Source organism: Mugil cephalus, chromosome 4, assembly GCF_022458985.1.
Source record: "Mugil cephalus isolate CIBA_MC_2020 chromosome 4, CIBA_Mcephalus_1.1, whole genome shotgun sequence".
Taxonomy (NCBI): domain Eukaryota; kingdom Metazoa; phylum Chordata; class Actinopteri; order Mugiliformes; family Mugilidae; genus Mugil; species Mugil cephalus.
The window spans coordinates 2,721,572-2,745,012 of NC_061773.1; the positions used below are offsets into that span (position 1 = coordinate 2,721,572).

General features: G+C 44.5%; 1 protein-coding gene across 3 annotated transcripts in view; it reads right to left on the reverse strand.

Annotated features, from left to right (window-relative positions):
* The window catches only part of srgap2 (SLIT-ROBO Rho GTPase activating protein 2), a 56,786-nt gene that overhangs the window by 16,981 nt on the left and 16,364 nt on the right, over positions 1–23,441 (reverse strand). For 2 of the 3 annotated variants that reach the window (XM_047582796.1, XM_047582795.1), the window contains exons 2-3: positions 7,907–8,099; positions 1,913–2,075 (exon numbers count right to left, since the gene is read on the reverse strand). In XM_047582796.1, the coding sequence (XP_047438752.1) occupies positions 1,913–2,075; positions 7,907–8,099 (356 nt within the window). Of the gene's footprint in view, positions 1–1,912; positions 2,076–7,906; positions 8,100–8,979; positions 9,208–23,441 lie in introns of those variants that run through there. The other variant, XM_047582797.1, reaches the window with a different exon arrangement.

Here is a 23,441-nt window from a genome sequence, read left to right on the forward strand (position 1 = left end):
TGTACCACACCCTGTTTAGTAGATTAAGAAACATGAACATCGGTATAGTGAGGTTCAGTATATGTACACAGATTCAAACATATACAGATTGTTCTGTGTACAGAAATAAAGAGTGGAAAGTTTAGAGGGTAAAAATGGATATGGAATGCAGGATGAAAGCGAAAGCAGATTTCCCGAGGGTATGCTGAGCATCTGTCTTCTAAGGAAGAAGATGCAGTAGAGGGTGGGGTGTATTGGAGGTTTATCTGTAAACTGTTAAAAATGAAGGGTGGTAAGGTGAGAGGCGTCTTATACATAAGGCAAAGGAAGCAAAGGATAGGGAGAGCAAAGAAGCTGTTTACATGAAGAGGGAACAAGGGGAGGATCAGAAATCACAATGATGGAGCTATTTTAGAGGATTACAGAGAGCAGGAAGGTCAAGAAGAGAGGGATAAATGCTGCCAAGGGACAAAACGACATGGTAGGGATTTAAAGTGGCACAGCAGATGAAAGAGGTAACAGAATAATTGAAGTTTGTCCTGCCTTCTCTCTTTAAAGCACTGTAGAAAGATCATATTATGTGACAAAGATCAGATCACACCCCATCTAAAAGCCAAATCAGCCGTGGCAAAACACTCCTATCAGTCAATCCTGGATGTTGACCTTTGGACTTTCATTTCACTAATTTTTCTCAACAACACCACAATAGAGACTAAGAAGCCTCATTAGGCCTACAGTCGTGGTCCAGGTTGAGACTGTGTATTGCGTACAGGATAGAAATGTCTGAGATGAATGTGTTGACTTCTCCACTGGCCCCTGGCTCTATTGTGCTATTTACGTATGCACCGACTGGACCTGTTATAGATGAACTAATTTTCCACTTAATTGACCATCAGAGACATGACGGAAACAACCTTCGTGCCAAAAATGAAAATGAAACTCAATCTATGACTCAACCGAGAGTGAGAGAGTAAGCATTTCGTTACAGTTTTATCAGACGAGCAGAGGAGTCTTTTTGTGTGCTCCCATCGCCTGCGATCATAAGCATAAATGCAGTTCAAAGACAACATATCAGGTCGGAAATCAGCAGCCTCTGCCCTGACATTCCACCCACAGACGGCTTCACTTTCCCATCTACACACCTATCTCTGGAGACTAGTGAGGCTTTTTTCACTGCTTACATTATTTTCTGCACCCACTCCTTACCCTCCTCACTTTCAGTGCTTACCTTAAACTTAACCCTTAATATTTTAATTTAAAACTGCTTGCAAATGTGACTCAAGCTCTATGGACCAACAATGACCTCACATTGAACCAGACATGTTCATGCACCAAAATCCACAACAGAGCAAAACAGATGGTTGTAACTCAAAAGATAAAAAGTAAGGGGTCAGAATAAATACATGTCTCTTTACATATTTGCCACATTAGCTTGTATATTTAGTCTAATATGTCTATCCAGGTGATGAACTGCTGTCTGAGTGGAGACCTCTGCCTTGGTATTTGTGCTATGATGTCAACGCCCCTTCAATCTAGTCCAGTTTTCTTGGTTCTATCTCTTTTCCTTCTTCTTCCTCCGCATTTCCTCTTTTATCTCTCACACCAGAGAAGGCAAAGATCAGAGGAGACAGGAATGACAACAATAAGGCTCCTGCACGAAGCACAGACAGAATAACTTCCCCTTGCTCGACGTTCAGCTGAGTTACTGTCAGTCAGTAAATCAGCCAAGACAGAAAACAGATGCTGGAGGAGACTGACGGACACGACAAAAATATAACGTGATTTTAGTACATCAGGCCACAGATATGGAGTTCTCTTCCTCCTTCGTTGCTTGAGGCAGGGGAGCAGTGTCTATCTACCAGCAGCACCTTCTTAAAACACCCCTTAAATCATGAGAACAAACGCAACAACAGATCAAGGAAGCTCTGCTTACCTTCTTGAAGAGGCGTCCCGAGTCCTCGCTGATCTGTGCAAACCTGGGAATAATGTTGTTGAGGTAGAGGTCGGACAGAGTGGCATGGTCGCGGCTCTCCCTCTTCACCTGGAGCAGCAACAGGTTCCAGCAGTTCACTGGAGATAAAATGCTCTGCTCCTTCCTACACACACAAAAACATGGAGAGTCTTAAAATGTATTCAAGCATCTTGAGCAAATGTTTAGATAAATGACTAAAATGAATTCTCAATCTTCTGCTGATAGTTTCACACATAACAATCTGGAATTCGTGTGGATCAGACCAGACACCCCCACCCCATAGCAATGACACTCCTTGATGGGAGCAGTCATCCCCAGCAGGATGCAGCCTGACATAAACACACACACACAAAAACACTTTAGGGTCAACTCAAAAAACAAAAAGAAAAGCACAACATGTTGACCTGGCCTCCTCAACCCGTAGAACCCAAAGGCCCCCACTAGCAACACTGTGTTTCCAGACACCACAGGACGGGTGTCAGAGGCCCATGACCGTTCTCTGATGAGCCACAACTGTTTTGGAGGCACAAGGGAGACCTACACTGTATTAGAAAAGTCATAATGTTATGTCTGATATTTGTGCAGTGAATGAAACAAATGAACGAGAAACATAATACTTGTGTATTTGTTTATTAAGCAAAATTTATATAAATTAATATTTATATGAGCATATTACACATCCGTGAGATGCAAAAGAATTGCAAGTTAATTTCAAGGCCAATGTGTTCCAAAAGGGTTTCCAATTAATGTCATCGGACTCGGGTGTTGTTCCACAAAAGAGTGGTCAAAGAAGAACAAACATACACGTTTGCGTCCTGAAGAATGGGCTAAAATTCCCCCAAGGCTGATCAGCCGTTACCAGAAACATTTAGCTAGTGTTGTTGCCACACACAAGGGGACACACCAGATACTCAAAACAAGGGTTATGAACCTCACAAAGATTTCTGGCACTGTGTCCACACACAGGTCAACTTTATGTGAAATGTAAATATAAGTATAGCCTACCATCAAGACACATTGTGCAAATAACAGATGCAGAGAGGGAAAATACAAAACCCTCACAAAATGCACACACAAAGGACTGGTAAGCCAGCCCATATAAGGGATTCAGCCAGGGTACAAAACCCAGCAGGAAGAGGTTAGGGTCCCCAAAAAGCACAGCTGTCGTCAAAAGAAATTAGGGAGAGGAGAAAAAAAACTGTAATAATTTCTCTAATAGTTCAAACCTGTTCCACTGTCTTTGTTTCGAGTGCCCATGAAACCATAACACAAACGCAGTGCTGTTAATGCCCTTCTTACAGGACAATACAATGGCTTTTATGGGGTGTGCACACACACACAGCCCAGTCTATGTTAGTGCATGTGTGTGTACAGTATGAGTTATGGATGATCCACGGATGATGTAGTGGGTAAAATGGATTATGAGTGAGTGTAAGTGGATGAAAGACGGCCTTTGTGTTGTTAAGAGCAGCTTTAACTGGATAGAGAGAGCAAAGAGCTGCAAGGCATTTACATCACACACACACACACACACACACACACACACACACACACACACACACACACACACACACACACACACACACACACGGATGAGGGTGAGGGAAAGTAGAGCAGTGACCCGAGCGTACACAATGTCAAACAGACAGAGAAAGTCTTTGATTTTGGTGAGGGGTATAGAGTGGGGGTGGTGACCGTGGGGGAGGGGGTACGTTTGGTTCACGCGGTAAGAATCCAAAGGGATGAGCCAATGACAGTGATGTGATAAGCTGGTACTGGCTGTCACTGGTCAGACGGTCCAATGACTAACTGAGAGCAAAGTCCACCTACACACAGACAGAAACACATAACCTCTCCACACTAAGAGCACCAGTCATCTGCGCATATGCGTTAGTGCTTTTTCTTCCAACTTCTCGGTTTCTTTTCCGGTGAGTCTGTCTTCACCGGTTACACAACACAACAGAAATAGGACAGCACTTCCTCTGTTAGCTAGCAGAAGCCAGCCTCTCTCTGCCTCCGTGTCACATGTGTCACCTTCTGCCCACCAGTGATAACCACGCTGAGGGTGAAATATCCCCTGACAGCGGCCGCGGAGTCAACACCGACGTTTTCACATGCTTGGGATTCTGTCCTGCTCTGGTTCCTTTTTCTGTGTATATAATCATTTTTTATTTGATTCATTTTTGATGACATCTAGAGTAAAAACATAACATATCTTCAGATAACAAGATTACAGAAGAACAAAGTATAACTTGCGCTACAGGAAAGTAAATCTATATAACTATAGCTGCAGCTCCTGAGGAAGGCTGGCTATGCTATGTAAAATGGCCTTATTTTTATATAGCGCTTTTCTACCTATTGGTACCCAAAGCACTTTACAGTCACAGACACATCTACTAATTCACTATCACAAGCACACACACATTCTCACACCAGTGCCACACACTGGGTGTTCAGTGTCTTGCTCAAGGACACGGACAGCACGTGGTACTTTAAGCTAATTTTCCATTTGTGCCAAAAAAAAAAAAGTTTACTGTCTTCTTCTCACCTTTTCCCTTAAGAGCTCAAGGGAATCGCCAGGCGTGAGCTGGCCCTGAGATCTCCCTGCCATCACTAGGTATAAGCAGGCTCATGTCTGTCTAAACACTGAGATGAAGCTACTGTGTCCACCTGTCCTCTCATGAGTTCCTTGGGTTGATGCTATGACCTCAGACCCTCAGACCATCCCTCCTCGATCAGTTCCTTCGGATGGAATGATGGAGCAGGGATTTTCCAGACCCCCTCCCCTCTCTGATTCTCTGTTCTTGGAAGCCTGTCCTTCTGTCCACATTTATTACAAGCATTTTATACTATACCACATAAATCTACATTGCACGTGTTTATTATCTTACGATAGACATTAGAATTAGTTAAAGTTTTGCAAGACCTACTTGAACCTTGAACAGAAATACGCGATGATGCATGTAAAAAAGAGACTGGAGTGTAGTAGTTCTAAAATGTTGCTTTTGATGTTACTACTGAGAAATACATAATATTGATTTTGTTGGCATTTTTAAGGTGCTGGAACAACATTGGACAGTCACAACAGATACAAAACAAGAGATTTTCTGGCCGAGGGTGGCCATACGGTCATCTGAACAGACCCGGGGAACCACACTGAGGAGATATGGGATACGAGTTGTGCGAAGGGCTGCAGCTTATTAACAGAGGAACTGGACTAATATTTAGAGCATAAGGGTGGGCTTTGAATGACTGTATGACTTGTGAGGGCTTCTCCATGTGACCAATCAGCCTGTCAGCCTCAGGGCACACACGCACGCACACAATACAGCTAAACCATGTAACCCCCACCAGCGCCCCTTCAACCACTGCTGTATGCAGTACGCCAAATAGCACGAATACCAGGGCTCTCCACGGGATCGACACACTCACAATCCCCACACCCCTCAATGCTAGGAGCACCATCAACGGCTGGTTGGCCAGGGAAGCAGCCACAGCCATGGCCACACACACACACCTAGACTGAGACACACACAAAAATACACACATATAACCGGAAAATAGCTGAAATTCCAGCGTGGCACCCGGACTGAGCAGCAGCAGATGCAGGAGGACTGTTAAACACACAGATGTTGGACGGACAGAAAAGCAAAGGGGGAGATGAAAAATCAGTCACTGCATGATATATTTTAATGCCTCGCCTTAAACCTTCATCGATTATAATCTGACCTGTTGAACTACATTTTACTCTCTGTCCTTTGCCCATTTTTTATTCATCCACTCTCCTTCCCTCCCCCCATACGCAACACAGGGAAAACACACACTCTGCAACTGTCTCTGTATTGATCTGAGCTGGAGGGTGCGTTCGTGGTGCGTATGAATTTGTGTGCGGCGGCAGAATGTCCCCCACGGCTGGAATTGGGTTTCGTTTAGAGGACCTATTGATCCCTTGGAGTCTGTGTCTGTAAGAGCTTGAATGTGGGTTCAAGCCCTCACAGCAGAGAAATAAATGTTACAGGAATGGCACAGGATTCATGGTGTAGAAAATAAAACAAGAACCTTGTAAGAAAAAAGAGGAAGATGGCTTTTGAACAGGACATGATCAACAGGAAGTCAAACAAGAAGGAAAGGAGACAAGGCGAAGAGTGCAGGTCTCTCCAAAACAGTTGTGACTCATTAGAGAATGGACATGGGTTTTCTGAGGGTGTCCTGTGGTGTCTGGTAACAGCATGTTGTTGAGGGGGGGCTTTGGGTCCTGTGGATTCTTGATCAGTTTGGGATCTAGTGAATCCTTAGATGTCTGGTCAACACTTTGTGCTGTTCTTTTTGAGTTTTTTGAGTTGTTCCTTAAGTGTTGTTGTGTGTGTGTCTGCATCCTGTTGGGGATTGTCATTGCTATGGGGTGGGTGTCTGATATGGTCTAGGTGGGTGGTACATGAAGGTCCAAAAGTTTCCCAGCATAAGATGATCAATGTTATTTACTCCTCCTGTCAGTGGTTGTGATGTTGTGTAACATATATATGATCCATAACAAAGCTGACAACAAAATAAAAGATTTTGGTGCTGCTGCACAATTACTGAATTCTTTTGGTGTGGCTTATATAAACCAGAGCTACACTCACTCATTGTCTTATTCATCTGCAGTGCATAAGGGACTAAATTACTGCCACACAGTCACATCCAATGCACTAAATTAAGCTTTTCTCCACACAAAATGTCTGTTCTAGTCTAGTGAAACTAACGATGTAATGGCAAAATCTGAAATACAACAGTAAGTGGGATTGAAACTGTCTCAAGGGTTTCAGTTTATAGAAGTTATCGTGTCTCCTCTCTTGCTTGTGTTACTTGGTCTTCACTCCTGCCAGTGGGTATATACAAGAGACAGACCTGTGGTCAACCCAACACCATTGTTTTGAGGAGTAAGCAACTGCTGATAATGAAAAGCTGACCCAGAAACCATGACTCAATTTGCAAACTGTCTCTGAACGGATTGGTTAATGGCGTATTAATGATGGCGCGGTAATGATTACAGACGCCTACCGCCCCTTCAAATCAGGCTTAGTGATCACTCATTATGGTCGAGAAAAACCCTACATTGCATAAATTAGCATTTTCTGCATTCTGCAATTCTTCTCCTTCTAAGGTGCATTTCAGGTATCAAAACATCACCAAGTGTTTTTTGTAAAATACAGAAAAGTCAGATGCAAAGCGGAACAAATACATAATTGGTCAGCGGCATTTGCCTCTGTTTATGTGCGGTGGAGCTACCAAATTTGTGTGTGATGTGGTTTTATGATTAGCTAGCAATTACCAGTGGGTTCTTCCTCACAGAGAAACAATCAAATACACTAGGTAAATCATATAGGAACACATTAAGCCACTAAAGCTCCTGTGTGGATTTGTATGTGTCTTACGTTCAAATAGAGAGACAAGCAAGAGAAAAATATAGACTGGCAGGATAGGCAGGGGGAGATGTTGCTTGGTGAGAGAGGATCCCCGTTTGGGCAAGGTTCCACTCGCGGCAAGATGCTACAAAATTGTCAGAGCACAAAATCACCACCTGGCCATTTCTGGCAAAAAGTTCCTTTTCTCTCTCTCTCTCTCTGACACACACCCACAGGCCCTAACAGACAATAGAAAGGCTAATCCAAGGAAATGCACAGGCTATAAATCACTTCACCAGTGATACAAGTAGTTTTACAGACTGACACACCAATATAACCCTTGCTATCTTCTCTGCTTCTCTTTTTTTCAGGAAGGAAGTCACTAGTCTGTGAGAGACAAGGTGCTGGTTCAAAGGCTAAATAAGGAAACAGGCTTGTTTGTTTGACTTGCTAAGTTTAAAAAGGGAAGCACTCTAGCTATCTCTGTCTCTTGAAACTAGATGTACTTAATATATTGAGCTGCAGCCCACAGCCCACAGTCACATTGCATTTCTCATCAACGGTCTCATACTTGAGTAAATGGTCCTTGGTGCTGCGGGTCTTTGTGAGGAACCTCTCGGCCAGCTTCTCCAAGTTGCGGCTGTAGTCCATCTCAATTTCGGCCTTCTTTCTGAAGAAGTCCTGCAGGTCCTGAAGCAGCTGCACCCTCAGCTCACACTGCTGGTCCAGACACTTGAGCTGCTCGGCCAGCTGGGCACGGATCTCTGCCAGGGAGGAAGGAAGAGGGATAGATAGTTAGAGATGAGTCCTTTTGTTAATTTTGTTTTGATAGCTACAATCCAGGTGTAATCAGCACACCAAGGCAGCACAGGACAGCTCATGCAGAACACTTGTTTTCCTTCATTGCACAAATCAAAGCGCTCTTCCCCCTAAAAATGTTAAATACATGTAATTATCCATATAACTAAGGAGTCAGCCTGCATAAGTTACTATTGGCGATGCTGCACTATCATTAAGATACGTGTCACAACAACGTGCAAGTCTAAAGGCTTTTGCTCTTTGCAGCTTATGAGCATGAGTGAACGCTCCACAGAAACACCTGGCAGAGCCTGAAGCCTTGGCTGCAATCCACTCCCTTCCCATCAGTTCAAAAAGCTCAAACTGCTGAGTGTGCCGGCACGTCATCATATTTATAAGAGCGCGTATATGTGTGTGTGCAATCAGATATCATAGTGAACGCAGATCTCCAGAGGCAGCCATTTATCCTGGCTTATCACTTTTCATTTTCCTTCCCCCTCTTCCTCCTCCACGCTACTCTCCAGTCTAGCCTCAAATTAATAGAGTGCACTCAGTGCAGACACACTCTGTAACCATATTCAATCACCGGCTACGAAAAAAAAATAAAAAAGTTCTCTGGAGGATCCTGCCCGCTGTAGCTACAGATCAAGGCACACCAACACATGCACAGACGCACACATGCACGCACTATAACGGCGATAAGCATGATCAGTGCTGACAGATGACAGATTAATGCTACGCTCTCATAGCCCTCCACTGCCGAGTAGACAGTGCATGCATCCTACTCAAGAAACAAACACTCTTCTCTGATTCTCATCTCCAGCGTGTCTACCAAAACTCTCCTACCTTTACAGCGGTGGCTGTAGAGAAAGCGAATACTTTTGGCCTCCATCCTGGCTTGAGTGCAGCGTGGACTCCCCTCAACTCACATTCACGCACTCATTCATTCACACACAGACACACGCAGACACACACAGTCACAGGCAGCCGGAGAGTCAACAGCCTGTCCGGCTGACAGCCACCGTTGATGCTGCCTTTTGTGTTGAACAGCTGAGAGCGCAGTTTCTCATTACCACAAAGAGAAGTGGGATATCTAAATGTGTCTGTGACCACCCCGCTCCTCCCACTGCTCTCTGCCTCTCTCTCACAAACACAGACCTAAACAGTGAGCCACCAGCCGGCGGCTGTGTCCGGTCACAGCCACTCTTTTGCGATTAAAAGGCCAGAACGGAGGCGTTTTGTGGCACCACAGCACAAATTAACGCATGCACGCAGTCTACACGTCTGTGCTAAAGACCTGGTGTGGACATGTTGATGTCTCGTGGTGTGTTTGCGTGCGTGTTTGTGTGTAATTTGTTTATTGCACAGTGCTGTCAATGATGTAGAGTGAGTCAGTGTCCCGACTGTTAAAGCTGTGAAGAAAAGAAAAGAAAAAAAAAGCTCAAAATGGCGGCTATGTAATTAGCCCATCCAAGACAACAACACACAACACATGCACATGACCTCAGATGAAAGCGAGCTCTGTCAGTCCAGAAGGAGAATGTGACGTAAAGCATGCGCTAATCGGTGCAGAGGCGGCTCCCTATGTAGGGAAAAAGGTGACATTGGCCCCATGTGACCCCGGTGTTTAGAAAGCAGGTTTAATTGGGGGGGAAAGTTAATTTAATAGGGAGGCCACAAAAGCGGGCCTCCAAAATTAGGACGAAGATTGACTTTGACAGCTTGCCCCATTTACAAAATACATGGCTGTGTGACGGCTAACCCCAAGTTTTCCACACTAGACCCTATTGGTACTGGCTGCAAAGCCGAATTTCCTTAAGGGATGTAAAAAAATATGTTTTCATTATTTAAACCATACACATCCTTAGAGAGAGAAGGCTTGGTGCAGCAAAGAGATGAGCATCAAATAAGACCACTGCAGCTCTTCCCTTCGGCACTATCCCTCTGCATAGGTCACAGCGAGTAAGTAAGTGGGATGTGAACTGGAATTCGACTCCTCCACCCCCTCCAGACAGCACAGTCACATTTTCCAGGCAGATGGGAGCAGGTCCTGTAATCGTGTTCTGGAATTCTACTTTACTGATGCTCTCCTCGACATTTTCCCCTTCCTCCCCGTTTCCTCTCCGCCTCCTCTGTCTGTAGTGCTAAGGAACCGTCTACCTTTGTCTCTGTGAGTCTCGGCCACACACTTTTAACTCAGCTCTCCCGTCTCACAATGGCCGCAACCAAGAGCTCCCGCTTAAGGAGATGCTTGCAGCCAATCCTCTCTGTGGAGCCAACATCACGTTTACATGTTGCATTTTGTCCGTCTACACGAGGGACAAGACAGTAGGACCACCTAGACACTCTCACAGCCCTGTCTTTTCCAGCATATATCTTAACTTGCAGTCACAGCAGCCACCTGTTGGTTTGCTTTGGCACAAGTCAGAGGGTGGAATCATGTGAATAAGTGGCATAAGTGCAGAAGAACAGAAAGCTCACAGATGACTATGAAATGGTCGAAACCGGATTTGAGTTTTCTCTCTTTCAGCATTTAGATCAAGTCTGGGCTTTCTGATCATCCATTATCGATTAGTTTGCTTATTCTGGCCCTGAGAATGGAAGACAAATACAAAAGGAGGGAGACAGCACTAGAACGACAATGTGGTCATTCAACTTGCGCTGTTGAATTTTCCTCTCAGCTGGTCTGAGTTTGCCTCGAAGACTGTATAAAGATGGACTGCTTCCACAAAAGTGACCCAGTCTATGCTCTGCCTCAAATGAAATCTGCATAATGTGTTGCTGCATGCCAACAAAAATGCTGCAAAGTGCAACCAGTCCCATCAAACTCATCTCATTCTGGCAAGCGGGAAGTGAAGGCTAAAAATAGTTTTGCCGCAACATTACCTTTTGTAACTGGAGTTAGTTTTATAGGGAATTCACCACTAGCTTTAGGCTGTTCTGTTGGTAGCTGACAGAAGTGATGATTGCTCTGGATGCCCTTCTGTTCTGGCCTAGATATAAAAGCCACACATTACTGCTTTGAGGAGTCATTATACCTGAGAAGACCCAGGGCTATGGCTGCAACACACACGCACAAAAACACACATTGAGCAATGCAGCAGTGTGACGCTCCGGGTCCTAGCTGTCACTCTGAACTGTTTTGACAGAAGCTATCCTGGCCTGCTCCTGGAAGCCCCACCCCAGTTCTGTCCTCCTCTATTACTTTATTATCATCGTAGCAGCACACTCACTCACATACTCACTCACTTGCACACACAAATGCACACCTACTTGCAACTGTTTACAAGTGGATGTGATGAGTGTTTGAGACAAGACTTGAATTGGGTGGAGAGGGAGTGTGACACAGAGCACAGAGGAACAGCCTAGCACAATCCTGCTCATATGAAGGAAGGTTGTAGTTTTCTGCACCAATGGTCTTATTTTAGATATATGCACCAGTTGACCGTAACATCACAAGCACCTGGTCATAATTACTGGTCCATAAGAAATTATGGGTTAGAAGCAGGGAAATGGTGAAAGTGGAAAGATGAGAAGAATGTTGAAAAGGACCAAAATTGTGAAGGTCTGACCACTGGGGTCAAATCAGCTGCAAACTGCCGCTCTTGAGCTCTTGGGGGCTGTTCCAGGTCTGAATTGGTCAATACGGTGAAGCCTCGATAGGGTTATGGGCAATCAAGGCTCACTGATGCATGTGGCGAACAAAGGCTGACCAGTGCAGTGTAATCCAACAGACAAACTGCTATAGCTCGAACTGCTGAACAAGTTAATGCTGGTTCTGATACAAAGATATCCAAACACAATGCATCACAGTAAGTGTTGAATAGGCCTGCATGGCTGCAGACCAGGCATGGTGTCCACGCTGACTCGTGTTCACTGACTAAGTGACAGAGCAAAGGAAGAAGGTGAGCTGCTCTGATTAACCATGTTTTCTGTCATCATATGAATGACCTGGTGTCTATGTGTCGATTAGCTGGAGAAAACATGCCACCAGTTTACACACCCTTTGCTATAGAGGTGTGCTTTGTTTGTAACAATGTTCAGGCGGTGATACGTGTCAAAGCAATGCCCATATAAATACCAAAGCCCAGGTTTTCCAGAGGAATAGGTCCCAGAATCAAAATCATCAGTGTTATGCACTTCCCTGGTTCCCATGGTTTTAATATTGTGACTCATCTATGTACAGTACGTATTACGCATCATTCTATTTATACATTTCCATTAATTCACTATTATATTGTTGGGAAAATGAAACTGAAGCTTAAAGATTTCATCTTTCTTCTGTGTTGTCTTGTTAAGACCTTTCTGAGCTCTGACTGCTTGTTTTTTTATTATCCTGTTGAACACTAGAGACTTCCCAGACCTCTTTTCAATATAATGATGGATAGACACCAAGCTGCAGCCCAACTGGAATTGTCCTTTAAATGCTCTCTGCCAACGCTGAGTGTAAGTGCCCATAAACCAGTGCCAGGTAATCATAATCACAGCAGGAACACGCACACTCAGCTCCTGTTAACTAGTTCTGAGAAATCCAAGACAACCAATCGGGAGATGTGGCTACCAGCAAGGTACAATATTACATTCTTCTTTCTCCGGTTTTCCAGTGTGTGTGTGTGTGTGTGTGTGTGTGTGTGTGTGTGTGTGTGTGTGTGTGTGTGTGTGTGTGTGTGTGTGTGTGAGAGAGAGCACGCGTAAGCGCTGTGTTTATGCAGTAAGGCCTGGTCTTTGTTGCTCCGGGGGCTGATACTGCAGTACAGACTACGTAGCGGTGGAAAAGAGGAGGGGGAGCAGAAGGGGGAGTAATGGTTTTGAGTTGTACCACTGTGAGCTCATACTATTGTCCTCGGAAGAATGAAAGGAGCAGAAAGAACAGGGAGAAAGAAACACAAAGTAGTGTAGAGGGGTGAGTAAGAGGGCGGGCACTGCGTCAGTGCGAATAATACGTCCATTCATCCCTGTACACACAGGAAGAGAGGACAGAGAGGACAGGAAGTCAGCCGGACCAGTTCACTGCCAGTAGGGAGCACACGGGAGGGGAGGGTCGTACTAAAACAACTACAGGAAGCGTGTGTGTGTGTGTGTGTGTGTGTGTGTGAAAAAGAAGGAGTGGAGCAGGATGGGGGGTTGGACAGAGGTACGTGTGAGTATGTGTGTTTCTCCAAATGAAAGGGCCTGAAGAAAAACAGGCAGCTGCGGAGTTCACCAATATAACCCTCCGAACCTGAAACCAGGCCGGAAAAGAGGGACGGGAAAAAGAGGGAGAGAAACTGGGCCAAGGGTTTGCAGGTTGAATGGGGAAGGAGGAAGGGGGAAGGGAGGGGGGAGTAAGGCCGACTGAAGCCTCAGGTTGCAGGTAGTACTTTCTAATAAGATTCTTCAGCAGGGTGGACTCTATTAGTTCCAGACATGTCTGCCTAATAGTCTGTCAATGTGAACACACACACACACACACACACACACACACACACACAAACTAGCAAGTGAAGAGGGGAGTAGAGGAAAAGATAGAATTACAGTACAGTAAGTGTTGGAGGGTAAGCTATTGCAGGAATGGAAAGATTCAAGCCAATGTCTTTTTCTTGGGTCTGGACATTTCCTCTAAAAACAAACACACACACACACACACACACACACACACACACACACACACACACACACACACACACACACACACACACATATTAAAACTTAAAGCCATTTCCTCTCTCACCCAGAGCCTAAAAACTTAAGGAAAAGTAGTGTCGTCTTAAGAAGGAGAGTTAACAAGCTTAGTGACTTCTAGACGTGGAAAACGCTGCTGAAGCCAAACCACAGCAAATATAGGGAGGAGAGAGGGAGAGAGAGGGAGAGAGGGGGAGAGACAGAGAGAGAGGGGGAGAGACAGAGAGAGAGGGGAGAGAGAGAGAGAGAGAGAGAGAGAGAGAGAGAGAGAGAGAGAGAGAAGCAGTGAGAAATAAAAAGCTACTCTGAGCTACAGCATGAATAAGTAAAGAACACAAGTTTTCAGAAGGTAAGATTTATTGATGTCTTTCTGGTACTTCATGAATTTGGGTTTCGAACCAACTGAGTAATGGAGAACAGAGTGCTGCTGAAGAACGTCTTTGGGACGGCAAAAAAAAGTAAACTTCAGACGTTCAGCTTTCACAAAACCCTATTACAGCAACGACTGTCCAAGATCTGAGTTCACTGGCAAACATATATGGGCTTGAAATACTTCCTATACATAATTTGTAAAGTTAACAAGTTAGGAGAATAAAGACAAGCTGGACTTCTTGAAGGAGTAGTTTAGCATTTGGAAAATGCATTTTACAGTGTTTCCCTTAGTTTTACTGCTTTGAGTGAGGGGGGATTCTGGAGGGAGGGGCTTGGGGTAATGATGCAAATAGCCACAGTTAATATAACAACTTCAGACATATGATTTTAAATTACTTCTGTTGTGATCAGGCGCTATAAAGACAAAAAATAAATAAATAAAATTAATATCGGGTGGGTCCCCAAATGTAATGGTTGGGGAAACACTGCTTTATATAGAAGAACACTGACGTTCTCATGTTTTCCTGTTTAATATTAAGGAGTCTCGAAACAGCTAGCTGGTAACTAAATGTATATATCAGCACCTCTGATGCCCACTAATGAATAAGTTACATTACACATCATTTGTTTAACCCGTGTAACACCAAAGATGTTCATGGCTAAGACGATTCGTGATTTCGAGTTATGAGCTGCATCCATCTGTCTATCTTGATATCTCGAGTCTTCATTTCAACAGTTATACAATGCGACAACAAGTCCTACTTCCACATTTATTGGTGTTTGCCAAGTACTTTATTAGTAGTGAGAGTCGACACCTGGACTGATATGATAACTAACCTATGTCTGACTGATTTGCTGACTACATATTTGCTATAAGTCAAAACAATAAATTAAATGTATTTAGAAGATTCATGTGTGTTCTCCACACTTCTTCCTTCCTTTGAGCAGCCTATGACTTTATTGACTAACAACATCTCTTATCTTGACAAAGTAAAGACGTAAGTTAAGACCTAACTCAAAGAAACTCAAAGAAAGAAAAGCAAAAAGTCTTTACCAAAAAGTTGTACTTGAACACACCATCTAGTTGTGTACCTGCATAAAAAGAAATAGTCCTCCACACCAGCGGATGGCAACAGTCTGTAATTACCATTTACCAGAAAGCTAGGAAGCTAGGAAGCTAGGAAGACCTATAAACCTGAATCATGCCGACCAGATGACCATGCCGAATAGCAGTCTGTGTGTGTCCTCTTGACTTTGTTGTTTGCTTACTTTCATTACATCTGCTCTGGTTTACCGAGCTGAATGGCTAATCAGCATAGATTTGTCATCCTGAATCAGCTGAAAAACCGTCTCCAGGTGTTCAACTTTTGGCAACGGTATAGGAGACAATGCAGAAACTAGGTTCACATGCTTCCTCTGCAGACCAGACACCAGCAAAAATGTTGGCTTGGTATGTCACAGCTCTAAGATCCAGAGGTTCTGTGCAAGAACCTTACCTAGCAAATAAAACCTACTAAAATTAAACTCAGTAAAATGTTGCTGTGTGGCTGAAGATACACCTCACTTTACCTGTAAAATAAAGCATGAGTGTTGTAATCACCTCCATGGTGAGAGGAACTTTGAAAGGAGGTGTCAGGGAGGAGAGTAGGGGTGTTTTTGTGAGGGTTAGTACTCAGCGGGGGTAAATTCCTCCGTGCACCTCTCAGATCAGGTCAGATCAGGAAGTCATTAACCCTTTACTAGACAGGGAGATGCTGGAGACCACAGCTACAGGAAAGAGAAGGGAAGATGAGACGTGGCTTCCAATGATATGTGTGTTCTCTGTTAATGCATCTGGGCATTGGGCATGTGGGCTCCCATCAGGGTTCCTTGCACTCCATGAGCTAGGAGGCATAGGTCAAGGGTCAGGGGTCACACAGCTTCTGGAGAGGGTCAGTCTCCCACGTAAGCCAACTGGTTGAAAACACTTACTGCTACAATGCATTCATCCATTTTAACTATAAAGAATGCTCAGCTAGCCATGAAACATTTGCTGACCCTGACACCAGCAGCCTTCACATGCTCTGATTCGTGGTGGCAGAGGGGTTCTGGGGTTGGGCCATAGGGCCTGGGGGTTTTATGCATAATGAAAAACACTGCTTATCAAAAGTTAACTTGCTCTTTGCCCATTTACAGCCCCTGTCTGCTTGACTAACCCAGTCTAGAAAAGGTGTTGGGGGAGGGGTGCGTCTCATGGATGCAGGAAGGCTAACAATGTATGAATAAAATACTAATAATTCTTTTCAGTATTATTTTTATTAATCGCCAAAAAATAGCCATAACAACAATGTGCCTGGTGACAGATGGGCGTGTCTGTTATAAAAGCAGATTACATTGCACAAGTATTTTGCATTCAGTCATCAATGTTCACCAATCAGCAATAACATTAGGACCACTTTTCTAATATTGTGCCTTGAAAACCATTGTGACTCATCAGAGAATGAACATGGGTCTTCTGAGGGTGTCCTGTGGTGTCTGGTAACAGGATGTTGTTAGTTGGGTCCTATGGGTTGAGGGGAGGGGCCTCTATGGTGGATCATCCCACAGATACTTGAACAGTTTGGGATCTAGTGAATCTGGATGCCAGGTCAACATCTTGTGCTGTTATTCATATTTTTGTCATGTCTACTTAACATCCACATGAATGAATGTCAGGTCCAAAAGTTCCCAGCAGAACACTGAATTGTCACAATATGGTCAATTGTATTTACTTCTCTTGTCAGTGGTTTTTGGATCAAGCTGTGGGATGATTTTAAGACCAACTTAAATTAACTAATAGACTAAGAGATAAAAAAATAATTTACCACATGAAAGGTTAAGGTATGTTATACTATAATTCATCAACGCACAAAACTTGTGACCGGCCATCTTGAATTCTTGGCCTCCAGGTTCACTTATGTGTGCTTGCATATGTAGTTCAACCTCAAGGGTACCGTCCACCTGGTGTCACCTCTATTTCCTGCCTCTGCTGGACACAGCCATCTGGGCCTCAGTCTGTTCCAACAGGCTTCATCTCCGTCCCTCTCTCCATCTCACTTGTTTCCCAGCTCTGGCACACAGACACACACAGAGCTCGCTGTGGTGATGCCAACCATGACTGTATAGTGATCTATGCCATCTGTCTGAGGAGGTGTGGATAGGTATCAGACAAAAACCACACGGGCACACACACAAATCACATCATCTTGAGCCAACGGGGGAGGCAATATTAAGCCGGGTTGTCCCACTGTGTGTGTGTGTGTGCATGCACACTCTTTCCAGTGTTTCAAAATGCCCAGTGCATAACACCCCCTTTAATCAGCTTAGCAGCCAGTCAGGGGATTTGACTAATCCACAACACAAGCATGTGAAGAAGCCCACCAAGTGTGTGTCTGTCTGTCTGAGCGAGCGGTCTGTCTGACAGTGTGTGTGCAGTTAGTTAAAACAGCCCCAATAGTCTTGGACAGCGCCCCCTCTAAGCACCAAGCTTTACAAGAATCTTTCACTACTCTGAAATAACAGGGGATGGGCGCGAACGACAGTATCATGTGAAGAAGCATCATGGGGCAGATAAAAGGTTTGTTCCCCTTCATTGGGGAAAAAACACTTGTCATAATTCTAGAGACTAAATGACAGTGTGCAATGACTTGCTGCTTTCAGATTAAACAGTCATCACTAATGCAGTCATCCCTTAGTTTTTCTTTTACTTCTCAGAAGCAGTCAGGTCATCACCAATGTTTCAAAAATGTCACCAATGTAAAACCCTCCCGGGTGAAGCATCAGTGCTCTTAAAGTGGTGAGTAATAGCCTCCCTCTATCATCTGATAGTTGTCCATGACAGCCTTTGTCACAGTAAACTGAAGATGCACAATTCTAAACATGAGTACGTGACTGGTATGTACATCCTTATGCATCAACACGCTTATCACGACATTCCACGAGACATCAGTGGCATGGCAAAAATGGTTGTAGGAAAATGGTAAGAGATGCAGATACAATGAGAGCAGAGAGGCGAAGGCGGGCAGCAACACATGAGTTGAAGACTGTATCTGCTGATGGCTGCTGATCCTTATCTGAGGACCGGAGGAAGCCAGTGAGGCCAGGGAAAGAGAAAGCAAAGGGATATATGTTCCATCAAACAAAGGATGAGACTCAGAACAGCAGCCGATAACAGGAGATACAATCAGCGGTTCTACGTTGAGGTCACATCTCCAGCTGCAACCTTCTCAGACGAATGAGGGCAGAGCTAGGGAAGGGCCCTACACGGCATGTGGACAAGATGAAGATCAGATCAAGCATAGCATTATGACCACCTTCCTATTATTGTGCCCTTGTGCCTCCTAAACAGCTGCAACTCATCAGAGAATGGACATGGGTCTTCTGAGGGTGTCATGTGGTGTCTGGTAACAGGATGTTGTTAATGTGGTCCTTTGGATCCTATGGGTTGAGGGGAGGGGCCTCTGTGGATCATCCCGCAGATATTTGATCAGTTTGGGATCCTAGTGAATTTGTTTTTTTGTGTGTCTGTGTCAGGCTGCATCCTGCTGTGGATGTCTGGTGCCATCAAGGAGTGTCATTGGTATGGGGTGGGGGTGTCTGGTCTGGTCTAGGTGGGTGCTACATATCTGAATTCCACGTCCAAAAAAGTAGAACACTGAATTGTCACAATCGGTCTCCTGTCAGTGGTCATAATATTGAGCCTGATGGGTGTAGCAATGCAGCAGAAGAACCAAGTCATTCAATACACAGCCTGTGTCACCATCTCTTCGTGTTCTATTTCATATTGCTGCAAATGGAACTCGGACAAAACTTCAATTTTGATGTTATGTTTTTTTCTATTGTCTAATGTTTAATAGACAAATAGTTATGGTCAAATTAATGGACAAGGCAAAAAAACAGTGGCTGTAGCCCTTAACAGTATAGCTGAAAATAATACTACAGCGTGTTCGTTGAAGCTGATATAGATAAGTCCTAGTTGTAAAAGCATCGTGTGAAGGAAGGAACATCATTCTTATAGTACGAGCATCATAGGTATCTTTTGGGCCACTTAATCCCCTTTCCTCTGTTGCTTCAATTGAACAGCACACATAAAATTGTTTTATCCTTCCTTAATACTGTGCACACAGCCACAAAAGATAGGGAACACTGGGTGCATTTTCACCACCACTGGTGTAAGTAATAGGCTGTAAACTACATTGCCAGTTGTGTCCCTACAACCTTGGCCTATACACAGTCAACCGAAAACCCTTAATGTATGTGCCGAGAAAGTGTAGAGGTTATAATAAACCTATGAAAGCTGACATTATATTACAGGTAAACTGTGTATGTCACAATTAGCGTGAGAGTCAGAGAGGTACAGCCTATTTGCAGCAACTACAATCCCCCCTTGCCCTCTTCCGCTCCAACTCACTGCGCCAAAGGTAAAACTCATTCCCATGTCAGCTAGTGTGTGTAAGTGCATGTGTTCATGCACTATGGAGAAGTGGCCTTGCAGTGTGATGACACCTAAGACCCGAAGGTTGCTGGTGATGACAAGTTGACCAATGAAATATGGAGACCATTTCAACCAAGCGGCAGTCTGTCACTACAACTCTTGCAGATCTAAGGCACAGGAACGTGAGGAATAGTTACAATTTTCATGTAAAATGAGCAGAGCCCGCACCTGTGTGTTCGTCACTCCATGGAGAACGCAGTCTTGTGGTGTGCATACTGTTAAACAGTGGGCATACAGAGCTAATAAACTGTTTTCCACAATGAAGATCCAATTCAGCCTGTTAGTTGAATTCATTCCCACCAGCTCACAGAGCAGTACCCTGTACCTAAATGCTGCAGGGAAGACAGGAACTGGGCTAATGTGCATGAAGAGGCTCCCAGCGAGGAGGACAACTCAACACCTCAGCGCAACAAACCACCGCAACGGAATCTGGTTTGAAAAGCACAAAAAAAATTACGCAAGGGACCCGGTTGTGAAAAACACTCTTTTTGCTCCTCTAAGTCTGTTTCCCTGCAGCATTGTTCTGTCTTTAACTGCTTTTACATCGAGTCGCTTTCACGATAACAAAGGAACTCCACTCTCCTGAGGCGGACGAACAAGAGCAGCAAGTAAAGACAACGTTTTTCTTACTACGGTTCTTTTCGATGGTGCCTTTTACAAAAAGCATTCAGTGTTTAACAGTCGATTGAGATCAAGATTAGTTCTTCAGGGTGGCATTTACTTGAAGTATCACAGAAAACAGTCCGAGATGCAGTAACTCCTGCTCCACAGTAAATGACACACTGACAGATTAGGTTATGTCATGGATTATCAGATTTAGTGTAATAAATCCCCATGTGATAAAACTGATGCTTGTTGTAAAAAGGGGGCCAAATGAGGACTCAGGTCATTGTTCACCACACGCGGAGGCCTATGTCTGACTTTTTCATAAAAGATTAGCCCTTTAATGAATATTTTGGCCTCCAAGACATAGTAAGAATTCAAGAAAATGAGATTATGGGGGGAAAAAAGCACAAGTCGGGTCATTCATTTCAGCAGGCTTAATATGAGAGTGAAACAGATTACACAAATCGGTGTCTGCAAGCTAACGTCTAACTCAGATCATACACATTATTTGCATGATTGTTTCTCTCAATTAAAGAATACATCAAATGCAAAATGCATGCCATTGTAAGGGATTTGAGAATAAAGCAAGCGCTTTGCATGTTTCGAGCATGCAAAGATGTCACTAATACATTATGGTAATGCAGCAGCTCAGTTTTCTAATCCGACAGGATGGGGTGCACCATAGAGAACATGAGTAAACTTACATAACTGAAAAAGAAAAAAATAACTCAAGGATGAGAACTTGGAGACCTGGCCAGGAGAATAAAAACAGGGCACTATTCACGCGTTTTTATGGCCTCGTATCCTGTGACAGTCTGGAAACAGTAAAAGTACAAACCCAGACCAGAGGACTGGTTTTCCTTTCAACTTTTTGACAATGGGATTTGTAGGTGCTTCAACGCGATCGTTGCAGACCCACACTCAGTGAGCGGATGGCATATATCAGACTCAATTAACCCCACAGCAGAGTCAGTCAGAGTCAGCTCGAGCTCACCGACTAAATGTCAGTCATCCCCTGTCTATTTCGGTGTTACTGGCTGCACATTTCCACAGCGCACGCAAGTAAAAAGACTACAACAACACAAGGTGGAAATTGCTGCCGTTTCCCAGAATCGTCGGAGATTCGCTCACCTGCAGGCAGCCTGAGTTCACTAATACACAATGAACATATGCTTTGTGCTACTTTGAACACACGCATGCGGTTGTTTTGCTTTCCGACACATACTTAGTGAGCATGACATTTGCGCCGCATGACTGTCCCTGCAGCTCAAATATCCCCATCTCATGGGCCATAACGAGCATCTTCACAGTCTGATGGTCACCACAGTATCAGCCACGCTCCTGGATGCAGTCTGATTCCAACCAGGACACACTGCCCCAGCAGTACTAGCCCTACATGCCCGAGAAAAACTTTGCATTGGTTCACTGACGCATCCACTGTATCACTCTGCAGGTCATTTTGTGTAGGACTCCAAAACAGTTGTGACTCATCAGAGAATGGACATGGGTCTTCTGAGGGTGTCCTGTGGTGGTCATTGCTATGAGGTGGGGGTGCCTGGTCTGGTCTGGTCTAGGTGGGTGTCACATGTCTACACCACATTAATGAATTCCAGGTCCAAAAGATTCTCAGCAGAACACTGCATTGTCAGAAGATGATCAATGTCATTTACATCTCCTGTCAGTGGTTTTAATGCTGCGGCTAATTGTTTGCATAACTCCAACAAAGACTGCCATTGTTCATTTCTAGAGCTGTATAATTTCACCTAAAAGGAGTAGGACCTGCTGAGCAGTGTTTCTGACGTCTCATCAACCTTCAGATTTACAACTATATAATTCAGAGTTACCTGCAACAACACGTTCACGCCCACACACACTCTTGGCACATGGCTGCTGTTTGTTTAAACGCAACCTTAATGATTAAAGAAAACATTCTTCACTCAAAGGTAGTTCAACCCTCATTAAAAGCAACCGAAACGTCTGTTGGAATGCGCACGAGCAAGATGCAGAATAAAGAGGCTGTTCAGTAGCTGACTCTGAGGAGGACAGACACCGATGAGACAAACCTGAGGAAGTATCGGATCACAGGATTAAAAAGTGTACTGTCCCAAATTTTACTGGCCAAGTCTTACTTTTCGCAGGCTTCCTGCCCTTTGACACCATGGGAGTCTGAAGTCTAGTGAGCTTCAAACACATGAGAGAAAACAAAGCTATCTGTGCTCAGGAATGGACTGCCTTGATACCGAGAGAATACGCCTCTTCAAAAAATGGAACATGAGGTCAACGATTCTACACAACGTGCGTGATGTGAGTGTTTATCAGAGAGGGGACACGTTGGAATCAGCACAACACAATGGAGTAGTGCAGTGTGGGTGGCCACACCCTTTCCTCCCGGCTCCCCTCCACAGTCTCCTCTCCGGCCCCTCAAAACGGCCTGGGCCACATTTAAAAAGAAAGGAACAGAGGTTGGAGCAAGGGAGGGAACACACAGCAGTGATAAAATGGCTGATATATGTAAAAACAGGAGTGAAGGAAAAACACTGTGAGGGGAAAGAAAAAGACAAGACACTAATGAATATAAAACGTGAGCACATAAAAGTGAGAGGTTAGACAGATCATCATCAGCTCTGAACACGACACAGTGGGCAGGGCTGAGGAGACTCTGGGAAGGAGGTAAAGAAAACCATCTGGGGGTGCAGAGTAACAGTGTAGGAACAGACAGGGAAATAAATACTGGGGAATCTTGAAGGAGGAGGAGAGAAAACGCAGTGCCTGGGACTGTGGCATTGTGTTCTGCAATGTGTAGCTGAATTATTGATGCTGCCTTTGAGTTGAAGGGTGAGAAGAGGGGGCACTTTCACACAGCTCAGTCTCTCTCTCAATCACGAACACGCCGACCTGCCAGGGAAGTATACTACGACTGTCCCTCCTCACAGCAGCTCCCCAGAGAGCGAGTCTGTGGCCAGCAGGGCTAGGAAGAGGTCAAGGGTTGGCGCAGACCAGAGGGAGACATGTGGCACACACCTGCCCTAAAGGTGCTTTAGTGTGATTCACGCAGACAGATCATCAGGAGACGGAGGCTGCACGAGACGAGAGAGGTGGTCATCAGCGCCGTTTATTGTTCGACCCTTGTTATCGGTTTGAAAGACTGCAAAGAGCC